This window comes from Danio aesculapii, chromosome 20 (genome assembly GCF_903798145.1).
Source record: "Danio aesculapii chromosome 20, fDanAes4.1, whole genome shotgun sequence".
Taxonomy (NCBI): domain Eukaryota; kingdom Metazoa; phylum Chordata; class Actinopteri; order Cypriniformes; family Danionidae; genus Danio; species Danio aesculapii.
The window spans coordinates 45,105,109-45,131,727 of NC_079454.1; the positions used below are offsets into that span (position 1 = coordinate 45,105,109).

The following is a 26,619-nucleotide window of genomic DNA, read 5'->3' on the forward strand; positions in this document are numbered from 1 at the left end:
TGTTTATGCTAGTAACTGTATTAAATAACATTAACTTATACAACCTCACTGTAAAGTGTTACAGGCGATTCTCTTCCCGAAACATCTGCAGCAACCATGTGATATTATCATGTCGATATGCATGCGCCAAAATCTCAGAAGATGGTTTCCTGCACAATTTCAAATTTCTATCCATTTCCAGACTGCTCTACAGATTATTTGAGCATCATGTGAAGTGCTTTGAAATGTGCATTTCTTATTCGAAACTTGATGTAATCTCAACTGAAACATGAAGACAGTGTGGGACACAGAGTAGCTCCTCCCCTTTATAATAAACAGCCAAGAGAGTTTTGTTTTATCACAGCTTTGCCCAAGCTGTAGATTTGCTTTTGAAATTGGTGGGGACCTAATTTCACCTTACACCCTATCAATGTAAAGTTAAAGAAGTGTAAAAAGAAATCGCAAAAATGTACAGTAAGTTAGACTTTCATTTAGTGAGGGATTATAATCTCTTAGCACCAAATCTGAACACAATTTCACATGTATATACCAACCTTAAGCTAAAAGATAACCACATTTTCAGGTTCTGTTCTGTCTCTGAGCACATAAACAGAACCGCACAGTTTGCGCTTTGAAAAACATTATTAAATAAATAAATCTAATACACCTAATAATTAGGTGTACTTATCCAGAGCGAGCAGAAGGGCTGCCAAAATCACTCTGGACCCCTCACACCCAGCACACTGCCTCTTTGAACATTTACCTTCTGGTCGACGCTACAGAGCACTGCGCACCAGAACAGCCCGACACAGAAACAGTTTCCTCCCTCAGGCAATCCATCTCATGAACACTTGATGATAATATTTGTGGAACCAACATCACTACTTGCTATACACTTTTATACACATATACACTTATTTACCAACACACTTTACATGCCAATTTGCACATAACAGCTGCACATATAACGTTGTATATAGTAATAAACACGTACATACACTTGTCAATCTGTATATTTGCACTCACTACTTCTATTATAATAAATATATATATATATATATATATATATATTTATTATCTGTTTTTTGTCCTGTCTCTGTTATCCTGTTGCACTGTAGAAGCTCTGTCACGAAAACAAATTCCTCGTATGTGTGAACATACCTGGCAATAAAGCTCTTTCTGATTCTGATTCTATAATAGCATTAAATAAAGCATGTCTCAAGCTGCGAAAGTAGTTACTTTACGTTATTTTACTTTGAGAAGGAATGAATGCAGACTTAAGGGGGAGGCAGGTGACAAAATAAACATTTTATCTTGATTGTTGTTTTTTCAAAATCATTGTGGAGAACAAAATTGAAAAGTTAAATGTTGCACAGTGTGGTTACTGTTACGGTGGACTTGTAGTGAACTTGACTTCAAACACTTATCTTTAAAAGTAGCTCCTTAAAACAAATTTATTTGAATCAAGACTTTGTCCCTGGCATAGGTTCACCTCTCTTCAAAACATGGCACATAAAAGGAATTCGTTTTCTATCTGATTTGTTCCAGGATGACTCTTTAATATCCTTCCAACAATTACAAAAAAATTATTTCTCAAACCGACATCACTTTGGATATCTGCAGATTCGGCACTATGTTATGTCAAAACAAAAACAAATACCAGATACATTAGCACTTAATAGTTTTGAAAGTTTTCTCACTAACACAACAAATGCTGTTCATTTTATTTCGAGATTTTATTCTTTTCTATACTCTAATATCACTGGACTTGTGAACACAGTGGCCCATAAGTGGGAGGAAGACCTGTGTAATGTTTATATTGATGATGATTGGCAAGAGGCTTTGAGGAGTATTAGATGCACTTTTATTTGTACTCGACTTATAGAGAGACTCAATATAAGATTTTACATAGGCTGCGTATAAAGCCAGGTTTATTGAATAAAATGCATCCTTCTATACCAGCTCTTTGTGTTAAGTGTCATACAGAGCTTGAGACATAATTGCATTGCTTCTGGAAGCTCAAACTCATTTCAAGATTCTAGAACTTTATTGCATATGAAATCAGATTTTAAAAAAAGATCACGGTTTCCTTTTAGGACTCCCTTCAAAAACACAAGCAATGTCATTGACCCTTGATACAAAAGGTTATAAATTGTTAGATGAACTGCTACTTGTGGCAAGAAAATGCATCCTTATGAGATGGATAAAAACTCTCCCCCCAAAAACTGATTTTTGCAGTTTTGCCCCATGAGAGGTTTGCAGCTATGCTTAACGATAACATACAGAGTTTTCAAAATATATGGTCTCCTTTTATAGATCACCTACCCTCACACGAGAGAGAAATGGTTTTGTGTGTCAATTATGGGTTTTTTTGGAGGAAGGTTGTCGGAGGCTCACAGAGAATGGTCTGTTGTTGTTTGTTTGTTATTCATTCATTCATTCATTTTCTTTTCGGCTTAGTCCCTTTATTAATCTGGGGTCGTCACAGCAGAATGAACCGCCAACTTATCCAGCATATATTTTACACAGCGGATACCCTTCCAGCTGCAACCCATCACTGGGAAACATCCATACACACTCATTCACACATACACTGCGGACAATTTTAGCCTGCCCAATTCACCTATACCACATGTCTTTGGACTTGTGGGGGAAACCAAAGCACCCTGAGGAAACCCACGCAAACACGAGGAGAACATGCCAACTCCACACAGAACTGCCAACAGACCCATGCGAAGCTCGAACCAGCGACCTTCTTGCTGTGAGGTAACATTCACCTTGTCTATTCACCTTGTTCTCCGCGTATGAATCTTTTTGGCTCGAGACTTCTGGTGTCATTCACTTCCATTCATTTAAAAACAGCTCGTTATGCTGCTTGATGTTGCAAACTGACATTTTTTAATTATATGATTCTGCTTTGTTTGTATATTCATGCAAACACTTGTTTGTAGAGTAAGTAGTTTGACCATTTTCTGCGGTTTATTAATCCTAGTCATTTCTCCCATAGGGAGCTGAATCGGAAATTCTAAAACAATCGCGAAAACGAGCCCACTTCCGCATTAAAGAATAAGGTCAATTTTATAGGAATGTGATGTGGAAAATATATATTTTGTTTTATGTGCCTTTCCAGAGACTTTGTGACTAATTGGTCACCAATATTAGTACTTATAGATGACGTTTCCCTTTTTTCTTTTCTTACCTCCATCTGTCTATTGGCTTATTTACTTATTTTTAAGGATTACTTTAACTTCTACAACCCATTGCACATTTTTTATAAAACTTGCCTTTGATTATGTCTGTAAAAGCACATTGTACTTTCATTTTGATAACCTTAAATAAACATGTTTAAAAAAAAAAAGTTGCTCCTTACGTCCAAGTCTCAACAACACTCAATCTTACTTAAATTTATTTTTATTTTATAGTTATTTTACCTTATTTTCTAGCACCAGATCACAACAGAAGCCATTTCAGGTTCCTATCCCACATAACAGGTCCTATGCTTTATTTTATTAAACAAACAACAAACTGTATTTACATTATGGTATGTCATTACTGTGTCTGCATTGAGCGTTTTGATGTCTCTGCACTCTGTATATCGCACATGGTAGAGACTGGGAGAGAGCGTGCATCAGGAAGTTTGTCACGTCAAACAGATGAAAATCAGAAAAACACATCCACGGAGCCTGGCGAATGTATCCATTTTCCTTTTAGATGTGGTGCTGCGCTTCTCAGTGTGTGACCTGCATCATGTGACATTACTGCAACGTGCATTCAAGTCTTTTTTTAACTATATGCTATGCGAGTATCACTAAACTACTAACAAATGCATATACTGTAGTGCATTTGATGCAACAGATATTACTTTAGGCCACTTCATCAGAATTTTAACAGGCCATCTGATTTATAGGAAGAATACAGAACATAAAGCAGCTCAGATTTACTTATATAGAAATTTGGTGAAAGAATACAAAGGAATTATACTTCCATTAGAGTCTATAAGACTAGCACAGACTACTAGAATGCATATAAATATCATGTATTGCACTAAATCTCCCAATAATCTGTCTTTAGATAGATGGCATTTAAATGCTTAGCTTTATAATGAAAGCTCTGTCATTTCATGCTGGGAAAGCAATTCAGTAGACCTACAAAACTGATTAGTTGAAAAAAAAACATCATATTTGATAAATACACTTGACTTTAGCCTGATTTGACTAACCTAAAGCTATTGTTGGAGAGATTTTAACAAAGTTGTGTTTATTTTAATCATATACAGCTGAAGTAAGAATTATGATAATTATTAGCTTCCCTGTATCTTTTTTCTACCAATTTCTGTTTAGCGGAGAGAAGATTTATTTAACACATTTCTAAACATAATAGTTTTAATTACTCATTTCTAATAACTGATTTATTTTATCTTTGCATTGATGATAGCAATTAATATTTTACTAGATATTTTTCAAGATACCAGTATTCAGCTTAAAGTGACATTTAAAGGCTTAACTAGGTTTACTAGGCAAGTTAGGGTAATTAGGAAAGTCATTGTATTACGACAGTTTGTCCTGTAGACAATCAAAAAAATAATATTGCTTACGGGGGCTAATGATATTGACCTTAAAATGGTTTAAAAAAAATTACAAACTGCTTGTATTCTAGCCGAAATAAAACAAATAAGACTTTGTCCAGAAGAAAAAATATTATAGGAAATTCTGTGAAAAATTCCTTGCTCTGTTAAACATCATTTGGGAAATTTTTGAAAAAGAAATTCACAGGAGACTGAATTCACACTGAAAGACTTCAACTGTATATATAGTTTTAATGCAAGGTGTACCTAATAAAGTAGCCTGTGAGTGTGTGTATATGTATATATATGTAAAAAGACTGCCCCCAAGTGGAAATGCATTAATCCAAACAGAAGGAGAAATGAGTTTCAGTAAACATACTTCTCAAGTTCTACATTCTCAACTTACATTCAACATTCAAAAGTTAAATTACACAGACAACACAATCAATTAAAGACTCCATGTTAGCAGTTGTGAGGCTATTTACATATCAAAAAAATGAGCGATGATTAGAGCTCTTCGCACATCTGTGCAGAGAGATATTAAACAACATCGACTGCCATCTGTCGCAAGTCTAAGAAGAAATATATTTCAAAACAACAAAAACAGCAGATGCACAATGGCATGAAATAAAAATAGGTTTTGTAAAAGGTTTCAATGAATTATTAGGTAAATTAATCTCCAATAACAAGCTATTTCTTCTAAAAGTCATTTCCTTCTTGTATGGTGGAAAAGATATTTTAAATATTTCTGAATATTTTTATATATATATATATATATATATATATATATATATATATATATATATATATATATATATATATATATATATATATATATATATATATATATATATATATATATATATATATATATATATATATATATATATTAGTACTAGCAGTAGCAGTTTAAAATTTAAACATTAACAGTACAGAAAGTAAATTAACATATGTAAAAAATATGGCTCAGTGGTTAGCACTGTCGTCTCACAGCAAGAAGGTCACTGGTTCGTGCCCCGGCTGAGTCAGTAGGCATTTCTGTGTGAAGTTTGTTTGTTCTCCCCGTGTTTGTGTGGGTTTCCTCATTTTCCCCCAGTCCGAAGATATGAGGTATGAAATATATCCAGCTGCAAACCCACAGACCCACACACAATTCAGGACATACAATCCCTGCCAAACAATTTAGGCAGGGGTAAACCATATATGGCCAATGACAGATCGGTCTTATTCTTCGGTTTCCTGTTCATACCAGTCCTTAGGCGCATTATCACTACCTGCTGTACCCGATGTAAGTTTAATAATGTCGACATGATATATTGGGGGTGGCAGAGAGGCTAGCACCATCGCCTCACAGCAAGGTAGTCGCTGGTTCGAGGCCTGGCTGGGTCAGTTGGCATTTCTGTGTGGAGTTTGCATGTGGGTTTTCTCCGGGTGCTTCGGTTCCCCCCACAAGTCCAAAGACATGCACTATAGGTTAATTGAATAAACTAAATTAGCCGTAGTGTATGTGTGTGAATGAGAGGGTATGGGTGTTTTCAAGTACTGGGTTGCAGCTGGAAGGGAATCCGCTGCGTAAAACATTTGCTGGATAAGTTGGCGGTTCATTCCGCTGTGGTCCCTGATTAATAAAGGGACTAATCCAAAAAGAAAATGAACTAATTAATGATTTATTGGCCTATGTACAAGATTTATTAACAATGCATGAAATACTACAAATACTGTACATAATTTTTAAATGATGTTATGATTCATTATTGACAAAATATAAATAAAAATTTTTTGACAAATAAAAACATTTTGACAGTAGTTTATGATGACTAATTTAGTTATATTTAGAGATATTTAACCTGTGTTTTAGTAACGTCTACACCTACCCCAACCCTAAACCAAATCTCACAGTAGACTGGTGTGTTTTATTAATGTCGATGCCTACCCCGAACCTAAACCTACCCCTTACAGTAATGAAAAAACCAAACATTAATTAATGTTGTACAGTGTCACAAAAATTATGCTATATTTATGTGCATATTCTCAGCAACTGAATGAGAGTGTATGGTGTATGAATGATTCCCAGTACTGGGTTGCAGCTGTGTAAAACATATGCTGAATAAATTGGTGGTTCATTCTGCTGTGGCGACCCCTGATAAATAAAGAGAATAAGCCAAAGGAAAATGAATGAATGGATGAAAAATACACATATATAATATGGTAAAATCTTACAAAAGCTCCTTAGTGAGTGCACTGTAAACCATAAAGTCTTCTGTATTAAATCTGGGACTAATAAAATGTCTAAATACACTAAACTAGCATTTTTAGGCCTAGCAAAAAAACACACACAATTGAAAACACTGTACTTACATTTTACACATTTTAATGAAAATAATTATTGATAAATGTTCTTAATAAAATGCTCACAAGTGATAACTGATCAGTTTTTGCCATGACTAAAAGACAAGTTCACATAATAGACTAGATTTTTTTTTAATCTTTATTAAGGTATCATAGTTAACGTTTTTTTTTTAAATAATATAATAATAATAATAATATTTAGAATTAATATTATGGTAATTATGGTAATTATTATTTTATATCATATATATAAAGTCTATTTACATGGAATAAACAACTTTATTTTAAAACCAAAAAAATATTTATACTAATAGAACTAATTAAAACTACCAATGCTATTTTAATCATGATGATGACAACATAAATTTTTATTGAACAATATTTAATATGTATAATAATATTTTATAAAATCTTTTTAAATAACTAAATCCTCATAATCAATTATTTCCTATTACAGAGACCAATTGAAATGTTTTTAAGCCAAGCAGAGATATATGCATGAAGTTTAGAAATGTCTATATTATTTTATTTTTTATTTCCTTCTATATCAGTATATCAGTTCACAATTGCATGAAGCCTAAAATCAGACTTAAATACTGGTGCTTCTCTTGACAGCTTTTATTCTATTCAATTGTGTTCCAATGCATTTTCAGAAATCTAATTCTGGAGCCTGTCAGACTGACAACACAGATAACAAATCACATTATTTTCCTAGACAGGTCCTAATACTACTACTGAGCTTAAAATGAATGGATTCCTCCCCAAAACACACCCTACAGTCAAAAAACCTCTCTGGGGGTTGCTGATTTTCAGCGGCTTTCCATGTCAGTGCTTTTGAAAAGTATCTGCCAAGAGTGCATTGACACAAGCATTTAGAGGACGTGTGGTCTGGTTCAAAAAGGCCCCATTTTTTGCTTGAGTGATTACAGTACATGTCTGCACAGCAGGTGAGAGAACTCTAAAGTGGCATCTTCCTCAACATCCATTCACCTGTGAACAGCTCCTAATCTATTTACTACTTAAAATGAAAAGGCATCACTTCAAATGCTCTCTGTAAATATAGTTCTTCTGCTTAGATTCAATTCTCGGGTGCATCAATCCCTTCCTGTAATGGCTGCAATGTTTTCATCTAGTTGACGTGTAGTATTGATGCTTTCAGAAAACACCATGAAATAAGCGGACATGACAGGACTTCACTAAAATAGCAAAAGTGTATTCGGATATGCCCCTAATGCTTTTGCGCCATACAAAATTTAACCCAAAAAATGTACAACAATAAACAGGTGTATATAAATAACAAACACGCATATAATGATATTTAAATACAAGTAAGGTTTCAAGCTTATAGCATAAAATAAAAAACTGACAAAAATATATATAGTTAATATATTTAGGTGCATTTAAACAAATCAAATTTATTATTAGAACAGATATATTTATTAAAATATTTTAGTCGCCAAACATCTTTAGAAATAGAAAGATAATACATTTAAATTCAAGGAAAATATTGCAAAAAAAAAAAAAACTGCAAAATTTCAACAAAGTTTAATATATTCTTTGGTTCTCTTGATTTTACTTGTGTTTTTAAAAAGTTTTAGTCATTATTTTTCCCTAACATATAAATTGGATGTACTAGTGTCTGGACAGTTATCAAAGGTTATTTTGTTAGATTAGCTCCAGATTTGGCTTCAGTACTGACTAATCTAATAAGCGCAAATATAATATTGTAAAGCTTCCTACAGAAAATATTTATTTAAAACAGAGATTTGTGGGGGGCGTACTAATATTGTACTCTGATTTATATTTAAATTATTGCCATCAGTAATCTAGTCTTTAATAGGTATATTTCTTTTTATTTACAGAATTAATTATATGAGATATTTCTGATCAATTTGATGCATCCGTGCTAAATAAAAATGTGATAATATACATTTGTAGGCCAAGTTTTCCCTTTTTAGAAGATTGTTGTTGTACTCCAACTGCTTTTTCAAGCAAACGTAATCTTGCCATTTGAGTTCATACATGTGTTTTTATTGCATGTGACTGGCAGGGGTTAGTTCGTATGGTCATGGAGGTTTCAAATCAAGCTCTTCACAGTTAAATGGGGCATGTCATGTGTCCTGGGCTATAATCATGGATTCAGCCATGTGTATATGAACAGGCTGTGTGTACTGTATGTGCTAGGTTTGGTACCTGAATCAATGCGTGCTTGTCTTCTGGCAGCACACTCCTCGATGCGCAGTTTGGGAATGCCTTCAGCTACAGCACGAGCCATACCTCCCATGTCCTCAATCTCTGTGATAAACTAAAGAACAAACAGAAGTCATGGAAACATATCGTAAATATCACATGTACTGCTAGCCAAATGCAGCATATCACAGTGCATCAAAGCAGCTCTGAAAGGGCCTTTTTACGCAACTATTTATTTCTTAATCTAAGAATTATTTTGTTTTATAAGATGTAAATAATAATGCTGTTGTCATTATTGCTATTATTATTATTATTATTATTATTATTATTATTATTATTATTATTATTATTATTATTATTATTAATTCAATATAATTAATAAAATATATGTAGCTTAAATTATTTATTCATGCAGCTTTAATACTACAGATTAATACAGATTATAGTAAATGTACAGAATACAGATTATTTTTAAGTAATTAACAGGAAAATAACAGTTTTAATGTTTCAAAATAAATTATTAAATAAATTCAATGTTGAAAGATATAAATATTAATTCATTCATTTAATAAATAAATGATTAATATGTATTTGTATAAGTAATTCTTATTAAATTGTATTCGTTTTATTTAAAATACTAATAATAATCACAAAATAATAATTCTGTAATCATATATTTCACATTTAATTAAGCAATCAATAATCAAATAAACAATCATTACATCCTGTGCTTTAAATCAAGTTTTTCATTGCAAATTTAGATTTATTACATAAAGTCAAGTGTGTTTATTACAGTTGAAGTTAGAATTATTAGCCCCCCTGAATTATTAGCCCCTTTGTTTATTTTTTCCCCAATTTCTGTTTAACGAAGAGAAGATTTTTTCAACACATTTCTAAACATAATAGTTTTAATAACTCATTTCTAATCACTGATTTATTTTATCTTTGTTATGATGGCAGTAAATAATATTTGACTAGATATTTTTTAAGACACTTTTATACAGCTTAAAGTGACATTTAAAGGCTTAACTAGGTTAATTAGGTTAACTAGGCAGGTTAGGGTAATTAGGCAAGTTATTGCATAATGATGGTTTGTAGACTTCTGTAGATTTTCTGTAGATCGAAAAAAATATATAGCTTAAAAGGGCTAAAAATTTTAACCTAAAATGGTTCATAAATTAAAAACTGCTTTCATTCTTGCCTAAATAAAACAAATAAGACTTTCTCCAGAAGAAATAATATTATCAGACATACTGTGAAAATTTCCTTGCTCTGTTAAATATCATTTGGGAAATATTTAAAAAGAAAAAAGATTCAAAGAGGGGATAGTAATTCTGACTTCAACTGTATAAAGGGGAAAACAAAAATTGTTGAAAAATATTGTAACTTAATGCATTTACTGGCACTAGCCTGGTAGTAAGTATCAGATGAAAAACCAAAAATGCTAAATGTCTCATTAAAATCCCTTAATTTGTGAAAGGTTTTTAACACTAACTAAAGGTGGTATTGGATTTGTGAAAAAAGGGTTCATGTGCATAATGCAAGATGGAAACACATTTGCCAATAAACACTGACGTTGCAAACAAACATTACACCAACGTGACCAGTCAGCTGTCTCCATTATGCTTGCCTTGTTTACGGTTGGTTACTAGGTTACCAATACTACAGCCAACCACTCTAACAACTTGATAGAAATGCACCTTATAGCATTTGGGATTTTATTTTATTTTTATTTTTTTGCCAAATGTTGAAAAGATTTGCTTCACGTTAGGATGGAAACTCGGCTACTGATTATGATGCACATGAAGCAACACACAAATAAGATGCAAGTTAGAGAAGGTTTATAAAACAGTTCTTTATAATACGAACCTTAAGGGCTGAGTTGCAGACGTCCTTGGTCTAAATAATTAAATTAAATTATAAATATGCATTTGTATCACTTTAATCAAATAGTTTTACTTTTATTTTAAATATAATAATAATAATTACCTCAAAATAATTTTGTACATTAATAAATCATTACATCTTGTATTTTAAAAAACACATCAAGTTTTTGTTAGCAGATTTAGATTTATTACATAAACTCAAGTGTATTTTCATATAGGGGACAAAAAATTTGTTGACAAATATTGTACTTAAAAATATTACTCACCACTAGCTGGGTAGAAATTATCGAATGAGAAACGAGTGATGGAGATGCAAAATTTCTCTAAAAAAATCCATTTTCCCATAAAAAGTTTTTAACACTCACTTGAGGTGGTTTTGAATTTGCGAAAAAGGATTAATTCACATAATGGGAGATGGAAACACATTTGCCAAATAAACTCTGACGTTGCGAACATTACACCCATGTAACCAATCAGCTGCCTCCATTATGCTTGCCTTGTTTACTATTGGTTACCAGGCTACCAATACCACTTTCGCCTTACTACTCGGCATACTACTCTAACAACTTGATAGAAATGCATCTAATCGTATTTGAGATTTTTTTTTTTTTGACAAAGTTTGAAAAGATTTGCTTCACATTAGGATGGAAACTTGACTACACTGCAAAAATAAAAAATAAAATTGTCCTACTCATGTTTTTGTCTTGTTTCTAGTACAATTATCTAAAAATTTTTGAATCAAGGAGCATTTTCTCAACAAGCAAAAAATAGTCTTGTTTTCAGAAGTAATGTCAAAATTAAGTGAGTTTTTCCTTAAAACAAGCAAAATAATCTTCCAATGTGTTTTCATTTTGACATAAGATTATTTTGCTTACCCCAATGGCAGATTATTTCACTTGTTTCAAATCAATAAAAACACACCTAATTTCGATATAGCATTTCTGAAACACAATGATTTTTTTGCATGTCTAGAAAATGCTTCTTGATATAAGAATGTTTAGATATTTGGACTAGAAACAAGATGAAAAATCTAAGAAAAGCACTTTTTTGCAGTGTACTGACTATTATGCACTTTAAGTAAATGACAAATAATTTGCAAGTTACAGGCTTCATACACATTTTTACTACTAAAATTCCATGACTTTTTCAAGACTTTTCCAGAACTTTCAAGTACGTTTTCATGACCTAATGTTTCATGTAATGTCTACATATACATGGTAAATAATGAGAAAAACAATGATGTTCAAATTTATTACAGCATATCATAAAACACGCAACAATCTATTTTGTTTCAATTTGTTTTATATCTTTGTAAAATTGATTTTGATAATGCTTACACAGCACTAATAATAGAAGAGCATGTTTTTTGCCATGCAGTCAAGAACAGAAAAGAAGACAACTAACCTATACTCAAGTATACAGATATTTGTTAAACTAATTTCCACGACTTATCCTAAAATTTTGTGGGTTTTTCTGTTTTTCCAAAATGTTTCTAGGCTTGGAAAATGCTATGTTTAAATTCCATGACTTTTTTAGGTTTTCCATGTTAGAGAACTTTTATAAAGCAGATTAATAAGCGTTTTTTTATAATACAAACCTTGAGGGCCGAGTTGTAGACATCATTGGTGAGGGCCTCCATCATGTAGGATCCACCCCACGGATCAGCCACTTTCGGGATGCCCGACTCCTCCTGGATGATGATCTGTGTATTGCGGGCAATTCGAGCACTCTTGACCGTGGGCAAACCCAGAGCTTCGTCAAAAGAGTTGGTGTGCAGAGACTGAGTACCTCCAAACACAGCAGCCATGGCCTCGATTACGGTACGGATCACATTGTTGTAAGGGTCCTGAAGAGCAGATTTAATCAGAATTTAATTTCTGTTTAAAGTTATTCTTGAAGTCTGTGTGAAATCATATTTTACAATTGTTACTTTATTAGTGGATGTTTTTTTGTTAATTAATTGGTTCCTAAAAGTTGTTTTGGTAATGTTCAATCAAATTTTGACCATTTGCTTTCACATTTGGAGTGGCGGTCCTTCTCTGTTGATGTCAGTTTGATGCTCCAGCCACCAATATTCTTAACCACGCCCCTCTTAGATACCTACGTGGCAATGATGTGCAAAAAGAAAGCCCCGCCCCCAACTTAATATTTTTGTTTCATTGGAAGTACATCAACATACTGAAATAAAAGTATCAGCAACTTCTGGTTCACGTGGACTTTAAATGCCTTGAAATGTGCAACTTTGTTTTATGTGTGATATAATTTCAACTGAAACATGCAGACAGGGCGGCTGTCAGGAAACATGTCAGTCCAACGCTAAAAGATTACAGATTTTAGCCTAGGATTTCAAGATTTCTTTCGGGATTTCCCAAATTTGTATTAGATGACCACATCGTGGCTGAAGTCACACAGTTTAAGCAGGGCTTAACATGTTTGATTACAGTGGGATTTTAAAATGCAGCATGTTTTGAACCAATAGCATTTCACGGTGGGTGTGGCTACTAAGAGAGAGATTTGAATTTATTGCCATATCAGCTTCTCTGGCTATTTCATGGCAAAACCAGATCAAATTTACAACATTTTAGAAATATCACTTTCCTATAATAATACACTTAAAATAATAAAAAGACATTCAGCAGCAATAAATAATACATAAGATAAAAATCTAAAACGGTTTTTATTAGGTTTGATAAAAATTTGACCATTTTTGAAGTATTCACATTTAAAAATATCTCTCTAAATAAAAACCATTGTCTGATAAGATTAAAAATAGGGCATTCGAAAGGTATAGATGTTTAACACTTCATTTTTTTGTTGCAATATTGACATTTTGCAGGAACTTGTTCAGTAGATGTCCACATTTGTCCACTCAGTCTTTTGTTTTGAAAAATCTTTATTTTGAAAAATGACTATTCTCTAACTTACATCTTGGTCATTTCAGCGTCCAAATTTAACCCACAAGCAACAAAATGAGTAAGAAACAGACGTCTTTGGAAAGTTTCTTTGCTAAAGGGAAAAGGCCAAGTGAAGGACTCACAAACTGCTAAGGAATAGATCCGCAACCCCAATAGTCAACAAATCAGGTGACTCCACCATGGCTGTGCAAGAAGATCAACTGCTGGAGATCGCAAATGATGTTGGCCTTTAGGGGCCATTCACATATCGTGTCTTTTCTAGAGTTTGCCCAACTTTGTTATTTCCAATGGAGCTGTGCACCCAAGCAACATGACGCGTTCGCACCTTTCAGAGACACCCAGCTGAATTAATGTCACGTGACAAGAACTGACCACTCAGCCTCATACCTACCCCAATCTTGAATTGTCAAGTGTTGACCGGTCGCCAATTGGGGCCCACAGGTACATTTTTGTTTCTAATATGTCCTTAAAGCTGCATATTAATGCCTAAACAGAACAAATGTGTACCTAACAGGTAAAAAGTGAACCGTTATGATACAAAAGTGTACCCTAAATGCAGTGGCGGATTTAGGCATGGGCAATTTGGGCGATCGCCCAGGACGGCATCTTACTGGGGGTAGCATGGGGAGACGGTGAAAAAAAAAAGTGCCCCAGTAAGTTTGAGATACGATTTACTTTATGCAAATGTATTAATTTAGAGTGGCAATCCCAGATTAAAGACGTTAGGGGCCATTCACATTTGGCGTCTTTTGCACATGCAAGTTTGTTATTCTCTATTTGCAACCGAAGCAACGCTGGTGAAAGCAAACTGATGCATGTATGCAAAAAAACATTCCCGCACAGCTTGCACGTGCTGCTCATGCTCTCAGTGTGAATACCGGTTGTGTACATGCACGCTGAAAAAATACATGCTGCTCATATGCTGTGAAACCGCCTTTTATGTTACTTTTATGACATGAGGTGTCGACACGAAGTTTGTATAATATGATAATCATCTTATTTTGACTAAGCATGGCTATGAACAGAAATGAGGGATAAAGAGTCAAGGAGGTAAGACTTCATAACATTAATTTTCAGCCTTGAGTCAGGTCTAGGATAAACAGATCATTTTATAAAACCTATATTTTTCTATTCTATAGAACTGTCATAATTAATTCAATTCAATTCAATTCACCTTTATTTGTATAGCGCTTATACAATGTAGATTGTGTCAAAGCAGCTTCACATAAAAGGTCACAGTAAATAGGAACAGTGTAGTTAATTAATATTATTTAAAATATTTCCTATATGATCTTAGCATATTACTCCAGTTTTGTCTTTACATTGCTTTCTAGTTACATTTAGGATTGTTTTCTGTTATTTATTTAGAATAATAATTGTATAATAATAATAATATTATTAATAATTTAATTTATATTAAATATAAATATTTTTAATAATCTCAATACTGGTTTTGTCCATATTACGGGGAGTTGAGGGGTGTATGTGGGGTGTTTTGCCCAGGGTTCCACTGCCTAAAGATACTAATGTTCACCTATAGTACAAAAGTGTACCCTTTTCAAATGGTACCACCCTAATAACACATGCTGTACCTTTATTTCTGAGACTGCACAGATCCTATTCTGCTTGTCATTTGTTAAAAATAAAACATTTTATTAATAGCTTTAAATCTGAGGGTGGGATTTTGCACTCTTTATTCTTACTATTAGGGTTGTTTTGGCAGCTTTGTCTGCTTGTTCATTTTCAAATAGGCCAACATGCCCTGGGATCCATTTTAAAAGTTTGGCTACTAAGTATCACATTATTGAAATGAAAGACAAGCAACTGACAAAATAATTAACACATATATCATATATAAGACATGCTTTTTTTCTGTTCACAGCTTGTTTAATGAGCCGTTCGCCAGCTGCCTGTGGTTCTGCGGTCAGGGTACCTGCTCAGTGAGGGACCATCCAGATGTCTGACAGTGAGTTCTCAGCAGGAGGGATTTGGAGTTCTTAGGCTGAAACTTTTCTTTGATGAGTGTCGCCCACAGACGTCGTGCTGCTCTCAGCTTTGCTATTTCCATATAAAAGTTCATCCCGATGCCCCAGAAGAAAGACAATCTAAACAGACATGACACAAAACAGTCAGTTTCACATACTGTATATGAGGAAACCTTTAGGAAACATTTCAGCTGTGCGACTCTGCATTATTGCTGGAAATGTGAACATCTTTCTGAAGACGATTTTCTAACCCCTTTGGGGGATAAACAAAGTTTTTTAATTGAATTGAATTATAATTCATATTTGTATATTTATTTTAAGAAGCATTAAATACCTTTAATTAATTATTTAAAATAATTGTTAAAGAATTAACAAATATTAAAGACATAATAATATAGCTATAATCAGACCCCCTAGTTTTTCATGATTTCTTTGTGATTTTTTGAGATAAAAATTACTGATTTTGTTGTGGTAATATATATAAAATTTACCATATTAGATAGCCTACTATGTTAGGTGTGTAATCTGACACAATGACAAATCATTTAAAAAAAGCTTCTCTATTTTTTCTCTATCTAAAACGGTTGGGATTAAGCCAAAGGAACGTTGTATAACTCTTTTTTTATCCACGATCTAACTTTCTCACAGATTTCACTTCCCGGAGCATCTGACATCATGTACCTCACTCAGGACATGTGTTAGGGCCTCCCCTACCGTAATACACCTAAAACACAGATTGCTGCAAAACTTGTCAATGTCAGGGAAACGTTTTCTTTCTGTAACTGCAGGGAAAGAGTTAATTTACGAATCATTTACACATCATAATACCATACATCATAATGCCATACATGTAAAGCACAAACAATGGCCTTCAATTCGGTCATGTCCAGCAGCAGTCATCCCTAAACCAATCTCCATTATTGTAAGCTGCTGGCTGTTCTGTCTGTTCCATATTTCTCTGTTTGTTAGATGTTTGCTCCAACTTTCTTTCGCAGTCTGAATCGTGTCAAATACCCAAAATGCTCAATTCACGCCACAGGATGTCTAATCCCATCTTTGCATTGACTTCACATGTTAATCACTCACACTTCATTCACGTCTGTTTACTGCACAGGCTGCAAAACAACTCCGCCCCCTTCTATGTAATGTAACGATTGTGAGGGCGCAGGTGAGATGTCATTTCTTGAGAGACACTCAGATACATCACGTGCGCTGCGTATGCAACATCTATATGTCACGTAAAATAATTATTTGAAAACTGAAATAAATCTAATTTGATTATATGGTTTGGAATTGGATGTTTTATGAGATTATATACATTTTTTGCGATTACGTTGTGACTTTTTGTTGATTTTCCATTGGATTCAGCAATCGTGGAATCGCAAAAAACTAGGGGGTCTGTATAACAGCATATAACATGTTAAACAATATCTATATCTATATATATATATATATATATATATATATATATATAAACACAATTACTTTATATTCATGGTGTAATACATTGTTTAAAATAGAATGTACTATTAGTTTTATGTAGAAATGTACTGAATTTCTAAGCTAACCTGGGAGCGAATTCATCAATGGTGAGTCCAGCCTTTAGTCCAGTCCTACAGTACTCCAGTCCATTGGCAATAGTGTAAGCCAACTCCAGGATGGCATCAGCACCAGCTTCCTGTATGTGGTATCCACTGATGGAAATAGAATTAAATTTGGGCATATTCTGAAAAGAGAAAATTCAATGTGTTGAGTAAATTTAACTTATTTTGTCAAAAGTAAAGATGAACCTTTTTATACAAAGTTCAGAATAGAACTCAATGCTTATTTAAAATCAGTTTGAATTTCTTCCTTTTGTTGAAACACAGACAACATTTTCACTTTTTTTTTTTAAAGATTTATTTTTGGCCTTTTTGCCTTTATTAGATAGGACAGTATTTAGACAGGAAGCAAAGTTGGAGAGAGAGAGGGGGGGGGGGGGGGGGGGGTAGGATAGGGAAATGTCCTCGAGCTGGGATTCGAACTCGGGACGCCCTGACGTGCTACTGCACCATATGTCGACGCGCTAACCCACTAGGCTATTGCGCCGACAACATTTTCATTTTTGCAAGAAAAATGCCACGAAGGTGTTATAAAGACTTTCAGAAAAAGAGGGAAAAAATAGTGTGAGACTGAGAACGGCAGCCAGAGGAGAGAATAAAGTCAAATTTACTTTCAGCCCCATAGACGCTGCATTTCAAACGCCTCACATAGGTGGTAAATCTTCTTTTGTAATTTGATGCAAAGATGATATTACACTTACATAAATACATATAAATGCTCATACCTTCTTTAAAAAACTAAATATTAAAAACTTTCCAGGATTTAAAATTATGTTGGCCGTTAAATGAGTCATAACAATCTTGTGAAAAGTGTCCATATAAACAACTCCCTCCAAATTAACGCAGTGTTTCTATCAGTTAAATTTGTTCTGTACTGAAATGGGTCTGTGTATATTTTGGTCATTGGATTTTCATTTAAGAAACAGATATTAAAAACAAGTCATTTTTTGATTTTCATTTTTTTTTTTTATCAAAAAACGTAAATTGAAATATGAGGCGTTTTCTTTTTCATGGTGAAAAATGGATAGGCAAAATAAAAAAAAAAACATTTGATATAATTTTTTTTTTTTAGAATAACAAATAATAAAATCCCCAGAAAACAAAAACAAAAAAGGCTCTTTTTATATATTGCGAGACCAGTTAGGCCTACTCATTCATGGTGACGCAATGCTACCACACACAGGCTACTATGCTACTACATTATTAGGCTATTATTTTCTCCACTCAATTATGTTATAAAAATGTATGTTCTTGTGATAATGGGATTTTGTTAAGACATATTAAGATATAGGCTGCATCCGAAACCGCATACTTCCATACTATATAGTACGCTAAAATCAGTATGTGAGCCAAGTAGTATGTCCGAATTCATAGAATTCGAAAATAAGTATGCGAGAATTACCCGGATAACTTACTACTTTCAGTGAAATTCTGAAGTGCGCATCCCATGCAAGCTGCGCTATTCCATGATGCTCCGCGAGAGAATTCATGAATGGGACTGAAGCGACGCAACTGACGCAGGTAGGTCATGTGACCATGGCAGAAATTTAAATGGTTGTGCCCAACTGAGTCTGGTTACTCTCGAGTTTTTTTTTTTCTTCACTTTCGCCAACTGGTGAAGTTTTTTTTTTTCCTCGCCGCTGTCGCCACTAGCTTGCATGGTTTGAAGAGCAAATCCATCGATGCGCAGCTCTACCAATACCAGTGTTTTGACTCTCAGTAGTGATTAATTAAACCACACTAAACTGAGCTAAACTGAGAAACTTAAACACTACAAACTGAACTGCACTGTTCCAATTTACTATGATCTTTTATGTGAAGCTGCTTTGACACAATCTACATTGTAAAAGCGCTATATAAATAAAGGTGAATTGAATTGAATTGAATGTAGTACGTCCAAGTTCCATTCATACTTCTCACATTCATACTGTATAGAATGTACTTTTCTAACGTTCGAGTATAAATTCAAATGCAGCACCTTCTGAGTAGTAGGCGGTTTCGGACGCAGCCATACATTTATATACAGTTGAAGTCAGAATTATTGCCCCCCTACTTGTTTTTTCCCGATTTCTGTTTAACAAAGAAAATATTTTTTCAACACATTTCTATTTGTTTGTTAATAAACAATTTGTTTATTTGTTTGGTTATTTAAAAAAAATAATAATTAAATAAAAACTGTAAAAAGTTAAATAATACAATTTTGGTTATTTAAAAAAATAAATATATTGCCTATAACAAATGCCATTATATCTTTTTTATTCAGCAAATGCATGTTTTTTTTTGTTTTTTTTTTTTAAACAACATATTTTCTATGTGGGCTACTTAATTTTATATTTGGGCTACCAAAAACTGAAGAGTGCCTGCCCAAAGGGCTATCAGGAATTCAAATAAAACCAAATCTGTCCAAAACGAAAGTTCTTTTGAGTTCAAAACAACTCACTAAAGCAAACCTTTTGGAGAATATCATTTGAATTTAAAGTGACAGTAACCAAAACAACACAATTTGGATCAAAGCCTAAAACGGGCAGTTTCAAAGCGTTATAAAACATTATTTATGTGGTATTTTGAGCTGACACTTCACATACACACTACATCACCCACACCTCCTGTGTATTCTATGCCCTTGGGTAGGGCTGCACAATATAATGTTTAAGCATCAATATCGCAATGAGTGTTATTTTATTAATAATTTATACAATGATGAACTTGTTATTTTACGTTTGATTGTTAATTTTCTCTATCTGAATACTTTTAAGACTAGTAACTAGTCTCTACTAACTCTAGAAAGCCATAATGCACTGTTTATTTCACTTTTATCTTTTTCTACAGATGCACTGCATTGAACAAGACTTGATCATCCTAATCTATCTAAACGAATGAAAACGTTCCAAATATGAAATTATATTCATATCGCAATATATTTGATCGCAGAAAAATTAAATATCACAATGTCAGATTTTTTTCAATATTGTGCAGCCCTACCCTTGGGTCAGATTATGAACAGGTCTTCACTACAAGACAATGAAGTACAAAAAGTGAGATTCATATAACTGACATCACCTTTGAAGTGTAGGCGAAGATATCTGCGATGGCGTGCATTGAGGGCTCTGGAGGGAAGATGTATGTGTTTCGCACCATGAACTCTTTGAGGATGTCGTTCTGGATGGTGCCCGTCAACTTCTCCTTCGGCACACCTTGCTCTTCTCCGGTCACAATGAACATGGCTAGAATGGGAATGACGGCTCCGTTCATTGTCATTGATACCGACATCTTCTCCAGTGGGATGCCGTCGAACAGAAGTTTGGTGTCCTCTACGGTGTCGATGGCAACACCTGCCATACCCACATCACCATGAACTCTGGGATTGTCAGAGTCGTAACCTCTGTGCGTCGCGAGGTCAAAGGCCACAGACAGACCCTGCTGGCCCGCTGCAAAAAGAGAAAACAGACTTTCATTATGTATGGTTGAAGTCAGAATCATTAGCCCTCCTGAATTACTAGCCCCACTGTATATTTTAAGATTAGTAAGATATTTTCACATTTCTAAACATAATAATTTTAATAACTTATTTCTAATAACTGATTCTTTTATCTTTGCAATGGTGACAACACATAATATTTTACTAGAATTTTTTCAAGACACTTCTATACAGCTTAAAGTGACATTTAAAGGCTTAACTAGGTTAATTAGGCAAGTCATTGTATATAACAGTGGTTTGTTCTGTAGACAATCGAAAACAATAATATTGTTTAAGGGAGCTAATTGAGAAAAGAAAATATTATAAGAAAGCAGAAAACTGCTTTTATAAAAACCAAAATAAAACAAACAAAACTTTCTCCAGAAGAAATAATATTATAGGAAATACTTTGAAAAATTCCTTGCTCTGTTAAACATCATTTGGGAAATATTTGAAAAAGAAAATTCATTTTTGTCAACTGAACTGCTGAACAGTTAATAGTTAAGAAACGTGTCATTAACAATTCCCCTTTGATGATAACAGGTCACTTTACATGTAGAGAAGAGTTATTTTAGTGTCATTATTGTCATTTTCGCTTTCATTGATAACTTTAAATTTTATACTTAAGTAGATGTTATTTTAATGTTTTTATTTTCATGTTGATTTAAAAATTTTTGTGATTTTGTTGCTTTTTTTTGTCAATTTTTTTTTGTATTTTAATATCTAGATAGCTTTTGATAAATGTTTTATAATATATATTTATTTTAATACAAATAAAAATTGTAACAATTTTATAGACAACTGGCTAAAATAAATTAAATGCAAGATTTTGATTGATTTTAATGAACATTAAAATATTTTTGTTACTTTAAATTATTTGATAGTTTTCCTTGATGATAACATGATTTAAATAACATTATTTAATAATATAAACAATAACTTTTTATTAAAACATTCTATTTTATTGTAAAAACTAGTTTTATTATTATATATTGTCTATCAATAAATTTAATGAAAGATGAAAAACATTTAGTCTTGTTCTACTTAGGATTATTTAATTTATATAAAACATTTATACAAATAATAATGTAATATAAAATATAGCTTACATATCTTTTAGATATTTTTCAGTTAACTATTATATTAAGTTAACTATTAATATATATTTATATAATACAACATAATATATGTTTTAGTAATTGTTTACTGCTATTTTATAATATCTATCAATATATTATAAAGCAGTGGAAGATTAAAAATATTGTTATAATCCTCTTATGTTTGAATAAAATATGAATAAATATATTAAACAATATATAATTAAAAATAAATAAATAAATAGCAATAATACTATCACTAAAATAGATATTACGTGACAGTAATATTTGATGATAAGATTTACAGGCTTACATAAAATAAAGCAATATATACTTCTAAATACACTTAATATATAAAAAAAAATATTAAAAAATTGTAAATATAAAATTAATTAAATTTAAAATTTTTATAATTGAATCTATACATTATTTTACATATACGGTTGAAGTCAGAATTATTACCCCCTCTGAATTATTAGCCCCCCTTGTTTATTTTTTTCCCAAATTTCGGTTTAACGGAGAAAAAAATTTCATTTACATTTCTAAACATAACAGTTTTAATAACTCACTTCTAATAACTGATTTATTTTATCTTTGCCATGATGACAACACATAATACTTTACTAGATATTTTAAGACACTTCTATACAGCTTAAAGTGACATTTAAAGGCTTAACTGGGTTAATTAGGTGAACTAGGCAGGTTAGGGTAATTAGCCAAGTTATTGTATAATGATGGTTTGTTCTGTAGACTATAGAAATACAAATATAGCTTAAAGGGGCTAATAATTTTGACCTTAAAATGGTTTTAAAAAATAAAAACTGCTTTTATTCTGGCTGAAAAAAACAATTAAGACTTTCTCCACAAGATCAAATATTCTCAGACATAATGTGAAAATTTCCTTGCTCTGTTAAACATCATTTGGATAATAGTTAAAAAAGACTAAACAATTCAAAGGGGGCTAATAAACTCTGACTTCAACTGTATGTTGTAACGTAATACCTTTAATATTATCCCTGTAAAACTTGTTGCTTTCTTCCACAGTGCTGAATCCAGCATATTGCCTGATAGTCCAGGGTCTGTAGGTGTACATGGTGGGATATGGCCCCCGGGTGAAGGGAAAGACTCCAGGCAGCTCATCAGGAGCCGCGGCAGTGTCCGTCTGAGTGTATACAGGTTTAATAGAGATTCCTTCAGGGGTCTTCCAGATCAGATCCTCTGGGTTTTTGCCTTTCAGCTGCTTTTTGGCCAGAGCGGCCCAGGCCTCATGGATCCTCACTTCATCTCGGAGTGGGACAGCAGTGCTGAACTGTCTTGTGCGCCGCTGGGGATCAAGAGTCGACGATACAGACGCTCCCAGCAGACGTCTTGTTGTGAAGATATGCATGCCTTCTGTGCAGTCAACATGTTGTTATGTAGGCATCGGGTAGATGATAGTGGCTTTAGTTACTCATGGATATCTAATAAAAACAGACAAGAAATTGGTTTTCACAGTATAAAAAAAAAAAAAGTTACATATCGACCCTACATGTGCTGAAATTTAATAATGTAAGAATTTTGTTATTGTGGGCACTTCGAAATACTGCGAAAACTATTTATTATTTAAACGTTTCAGATGGATTTTTAGGAATAATCAGAATGCCATATTTGCAGGTGATGTTTATGGCACTTACACTTGATTTAATAGGTTCTTTACTTTCAAACAAACATTTTTGCATGTTAATCAGGCCTATAACATGTTCTGATTGAAGATATTCTAATTATGTGTAAGATTTTTGGTTTTTAAGACTAGCAGTAAAGCTATAGGCTTCAAACTGATTTGACTTAGGAAAAGTATTTAATATTTAAATAATACAAATATTTTCCAAGTGATGGGTTGCAGCTAGAAAGGCATTCGCTGCGTAAAACATATGCTGAATAAGTTGGCGGTTTATTCTGCTGTGGCGACCCCAGATTAATAAAGGGACTAAGCCAAAAAGAAAATGAATAATACAAATATATTTTAAATAAAGACCATTTGTATTATAATTAGCAGTTGTGGTATTATTATTATTATTAGGTAAATAATAAGAAATACAGATTTAAAATATTTTTTTTATTTGCCTTTAATACATTACATTTATTTAGATTATTAAATTTATTTTAAACTTAATAACCAGGTCCTACTGCTTTATTTAATGGAGCTAATAAATAATATAGTTCAGTTTTTTAATAATGCATTGACTAAAGTTTACTATTGGGATCATATCGTAAAGTGTAACCTAAAGAACTTCATTATCCTAGCAATTTTTTAAACATTTGTTAACTCTGAATATTTCTGTACAATGAAGCAATACTTAAAAATGCTAAGCTGTTTTTGTTATTGTTCCTGTCAATGTAACCCTTTTGCAGCTTATATAAAAATTATTGTAATAAAATCACATTCTATAGTGTTATTTTATTATAGTTACTGTATAGTTTTATTATACGGCTGAAGTATCAACAGCAGACCATTATTCTATACATTTCTACTAACAAATAAAAGTACATTTGCACACACATACACACACAAACACATTACAGAATAACAAGCAAGAATAGCAAACCTTTTCATTTGTTGTGATTAAAACTCAGGGCCCACATAAAAAAATACTACAGTAATTTATAGTAAATATACTGTATTGTAATATACTATCAGTGGTGAAAGGAGTACTGAAAAATCATACTCAAGTAAAAGTACCATTACTTGCTTAAAATACAGTGCAAGTAGAGTAAATGTATCTGTTGTAAATATTACTTAAAGTATAAGTAAAAAGTAGCCCTTTTAAAAGTACTCAAGAGTAGTGAGTATTATGCTGTGGAAGGCTGATATTTTGGAAAGGATGATTTTTTTGAAAGGATGCAATTTGTGGAGGGATGTGTAAACGTAATATTCTGTAGTGCATTTATTTATTATTTTAGGCCATTTCTCATCAGTGACATGCATCTAAACAGTCTCTCGGTCATTGAATTTAAAGATTTTGGACATCCTCTTGGACACTTTTAATGCTTCCAAATGGTTTGCAGCATTTATAAAGTGCCTTGTTTTGAGGTAGTCCAGCATGATGCGATTTACTTTCTATGTGTGATCTGATTGGACAGGACTGATTTTTCTACTTAGCCAATCCCCATAGACAAGAAAAAAATTAAGTAGGGACTGCAGATTACTACCAACGTGATGACAAAACAGCATGGGATTAGCTAATGCATAACTTGTGACTTAAAGTAGCTGCAGTTAATAAAAGTCCTCTTTTCGTTTAATTGCTAAACACTACAACACCCCGACTCTGATATTTTAAGCTGGCCCTTCTGCACTAGCAAGGGAGGTAAGAAGTGTCCTCACTCTTTGTTTTTTTTGTTCTTCTTCTCATTTTAGTCCATGCAAGGACTTGAAACGCGAACAAGTCGTCCGCTTTTTGTTGTCATTTTCTCCTTTCCACAACAATCCAGATTCTTATTAGAAAGGGTCTGTGGCGCATCCAATAGAGAGTTGTCTGAGTGTGAAGGACCTGGCTATTCTACTTCAGTCACCACACGTTCCTGGGCAGTGTCCACAATCAAAGGGCATTCCTCAGTGCAGATTTATTTCCTACGCAGCCTTTTTGTCCTCAGAATAATAATAATGTTTTCTTCAAGCATAAAAATCCTAAATCCAAAGAAACTGAGGAAATAATTATTCTAAGGGCAAAGTGTTCAAACAGGGGTGTACGAAGCAATTAGTATGTTAGAATTTATATGTATACAAAGAAAGAAAAAAAGTGTTTGATCCTGAACACATAAAGTCACTCAGAAAACATTGAGGTAAAGTTGGTTATATATTCTCACATTTGGAATTTGTCTTTAATAAGTTAATAATAAAAATTCAGTAAAGTTATTTGATAATAATAAATAATGAAATCATATTAGCACACAATGACTATCAAAGTACAACGTTGTTCATAGTCAATTAAATAGTGCTATTGTTGTTTTGGAGTCATACTTGTATGCGATTTCAGGCTGAATATTCAAAGTATCATGTTAAACAATATAGGGGGGGGGTGTCACAAGTTGTCACTGAACGAATGTGCGAATATAAAACCAACTTTAGTGACAAGGCAGCACTGTCCCGATTGGGCTTGTAATGATCCTGTCTATTGTCCCAAGCATCTCTCACGCTGGCCCTGGTCCTTATTGTTGAGCCCTGTACTGTACAATATACTACAGTAATGTTTATAATACTGTACATAATATAGCATTTACAACAGTTTGTTAATTAATTCTACATCATACTGTAGTATACCTCAATCCAGAAAACGCTGAACCTGAACTGTTGACTAAACACTCACTGTGACGTCTCTGCATGTGAGAGATGTTATCAAACAGACCACGTATTACAAATATTCCGTGACATTTATAATATCATTAATATTAAGATTAAGATATATAAGAAAAGTCATTAAAACCGCTTACATTTCACATCCTCTCCACCTACGTTACATTTTGTGTCCACTAAAGTTTGCTAACTTCCAAGTACATTTAGCTAAACACATTAAAGAGCTTCGTGATAATACCAGACTTCGGTTCATTTTGTTTTCGATA

At 33.0% G+C, this 26,619-nt stretch overlaps 1 protein-coding gene across 1 annotated transcript in view; it reads right to left on the minus strand.

The window, feature by feature from the left end:
- The window catches only part of mmut (methylmalonyl CoA mutase), a 73,655-nt gene extending 50,176 nt beyond the window's left edge, over nt 1-23,479 (minus strand). The window contains exons 1-6 of the mRNA XM_056481448.1: nt 23,026-23,479; nt 20,530-20,897; nt 17,437-17,594; nt 15,817-15,988; nt 12,566-12,814; nt 9,086-9,197 (exon numbers count right to left, since the gene is read on the minus strand). Coding sequence (XP_056337423.1) covers nt 9,086-9,197; nt 12,566-12,814; nt 15,817-15,988; nt 17,437-17,594; nt 20,530-20,897; nt 23,026-23,410 — 1,444 coding nt within the window. The 5' untranslated portion in view covers nt 23,411-23,479. The remainder of the gene's footprint in view (nt 1-9,085; nt 9,198-12,565; nt 12,815-15,816; nt 15,989-17,436; nt 17,595-20,529; nt 20,898-23,025) is intronic.
- Nucleotides 23,480-26,619: the final 3,140 nt, after the last annotated feature.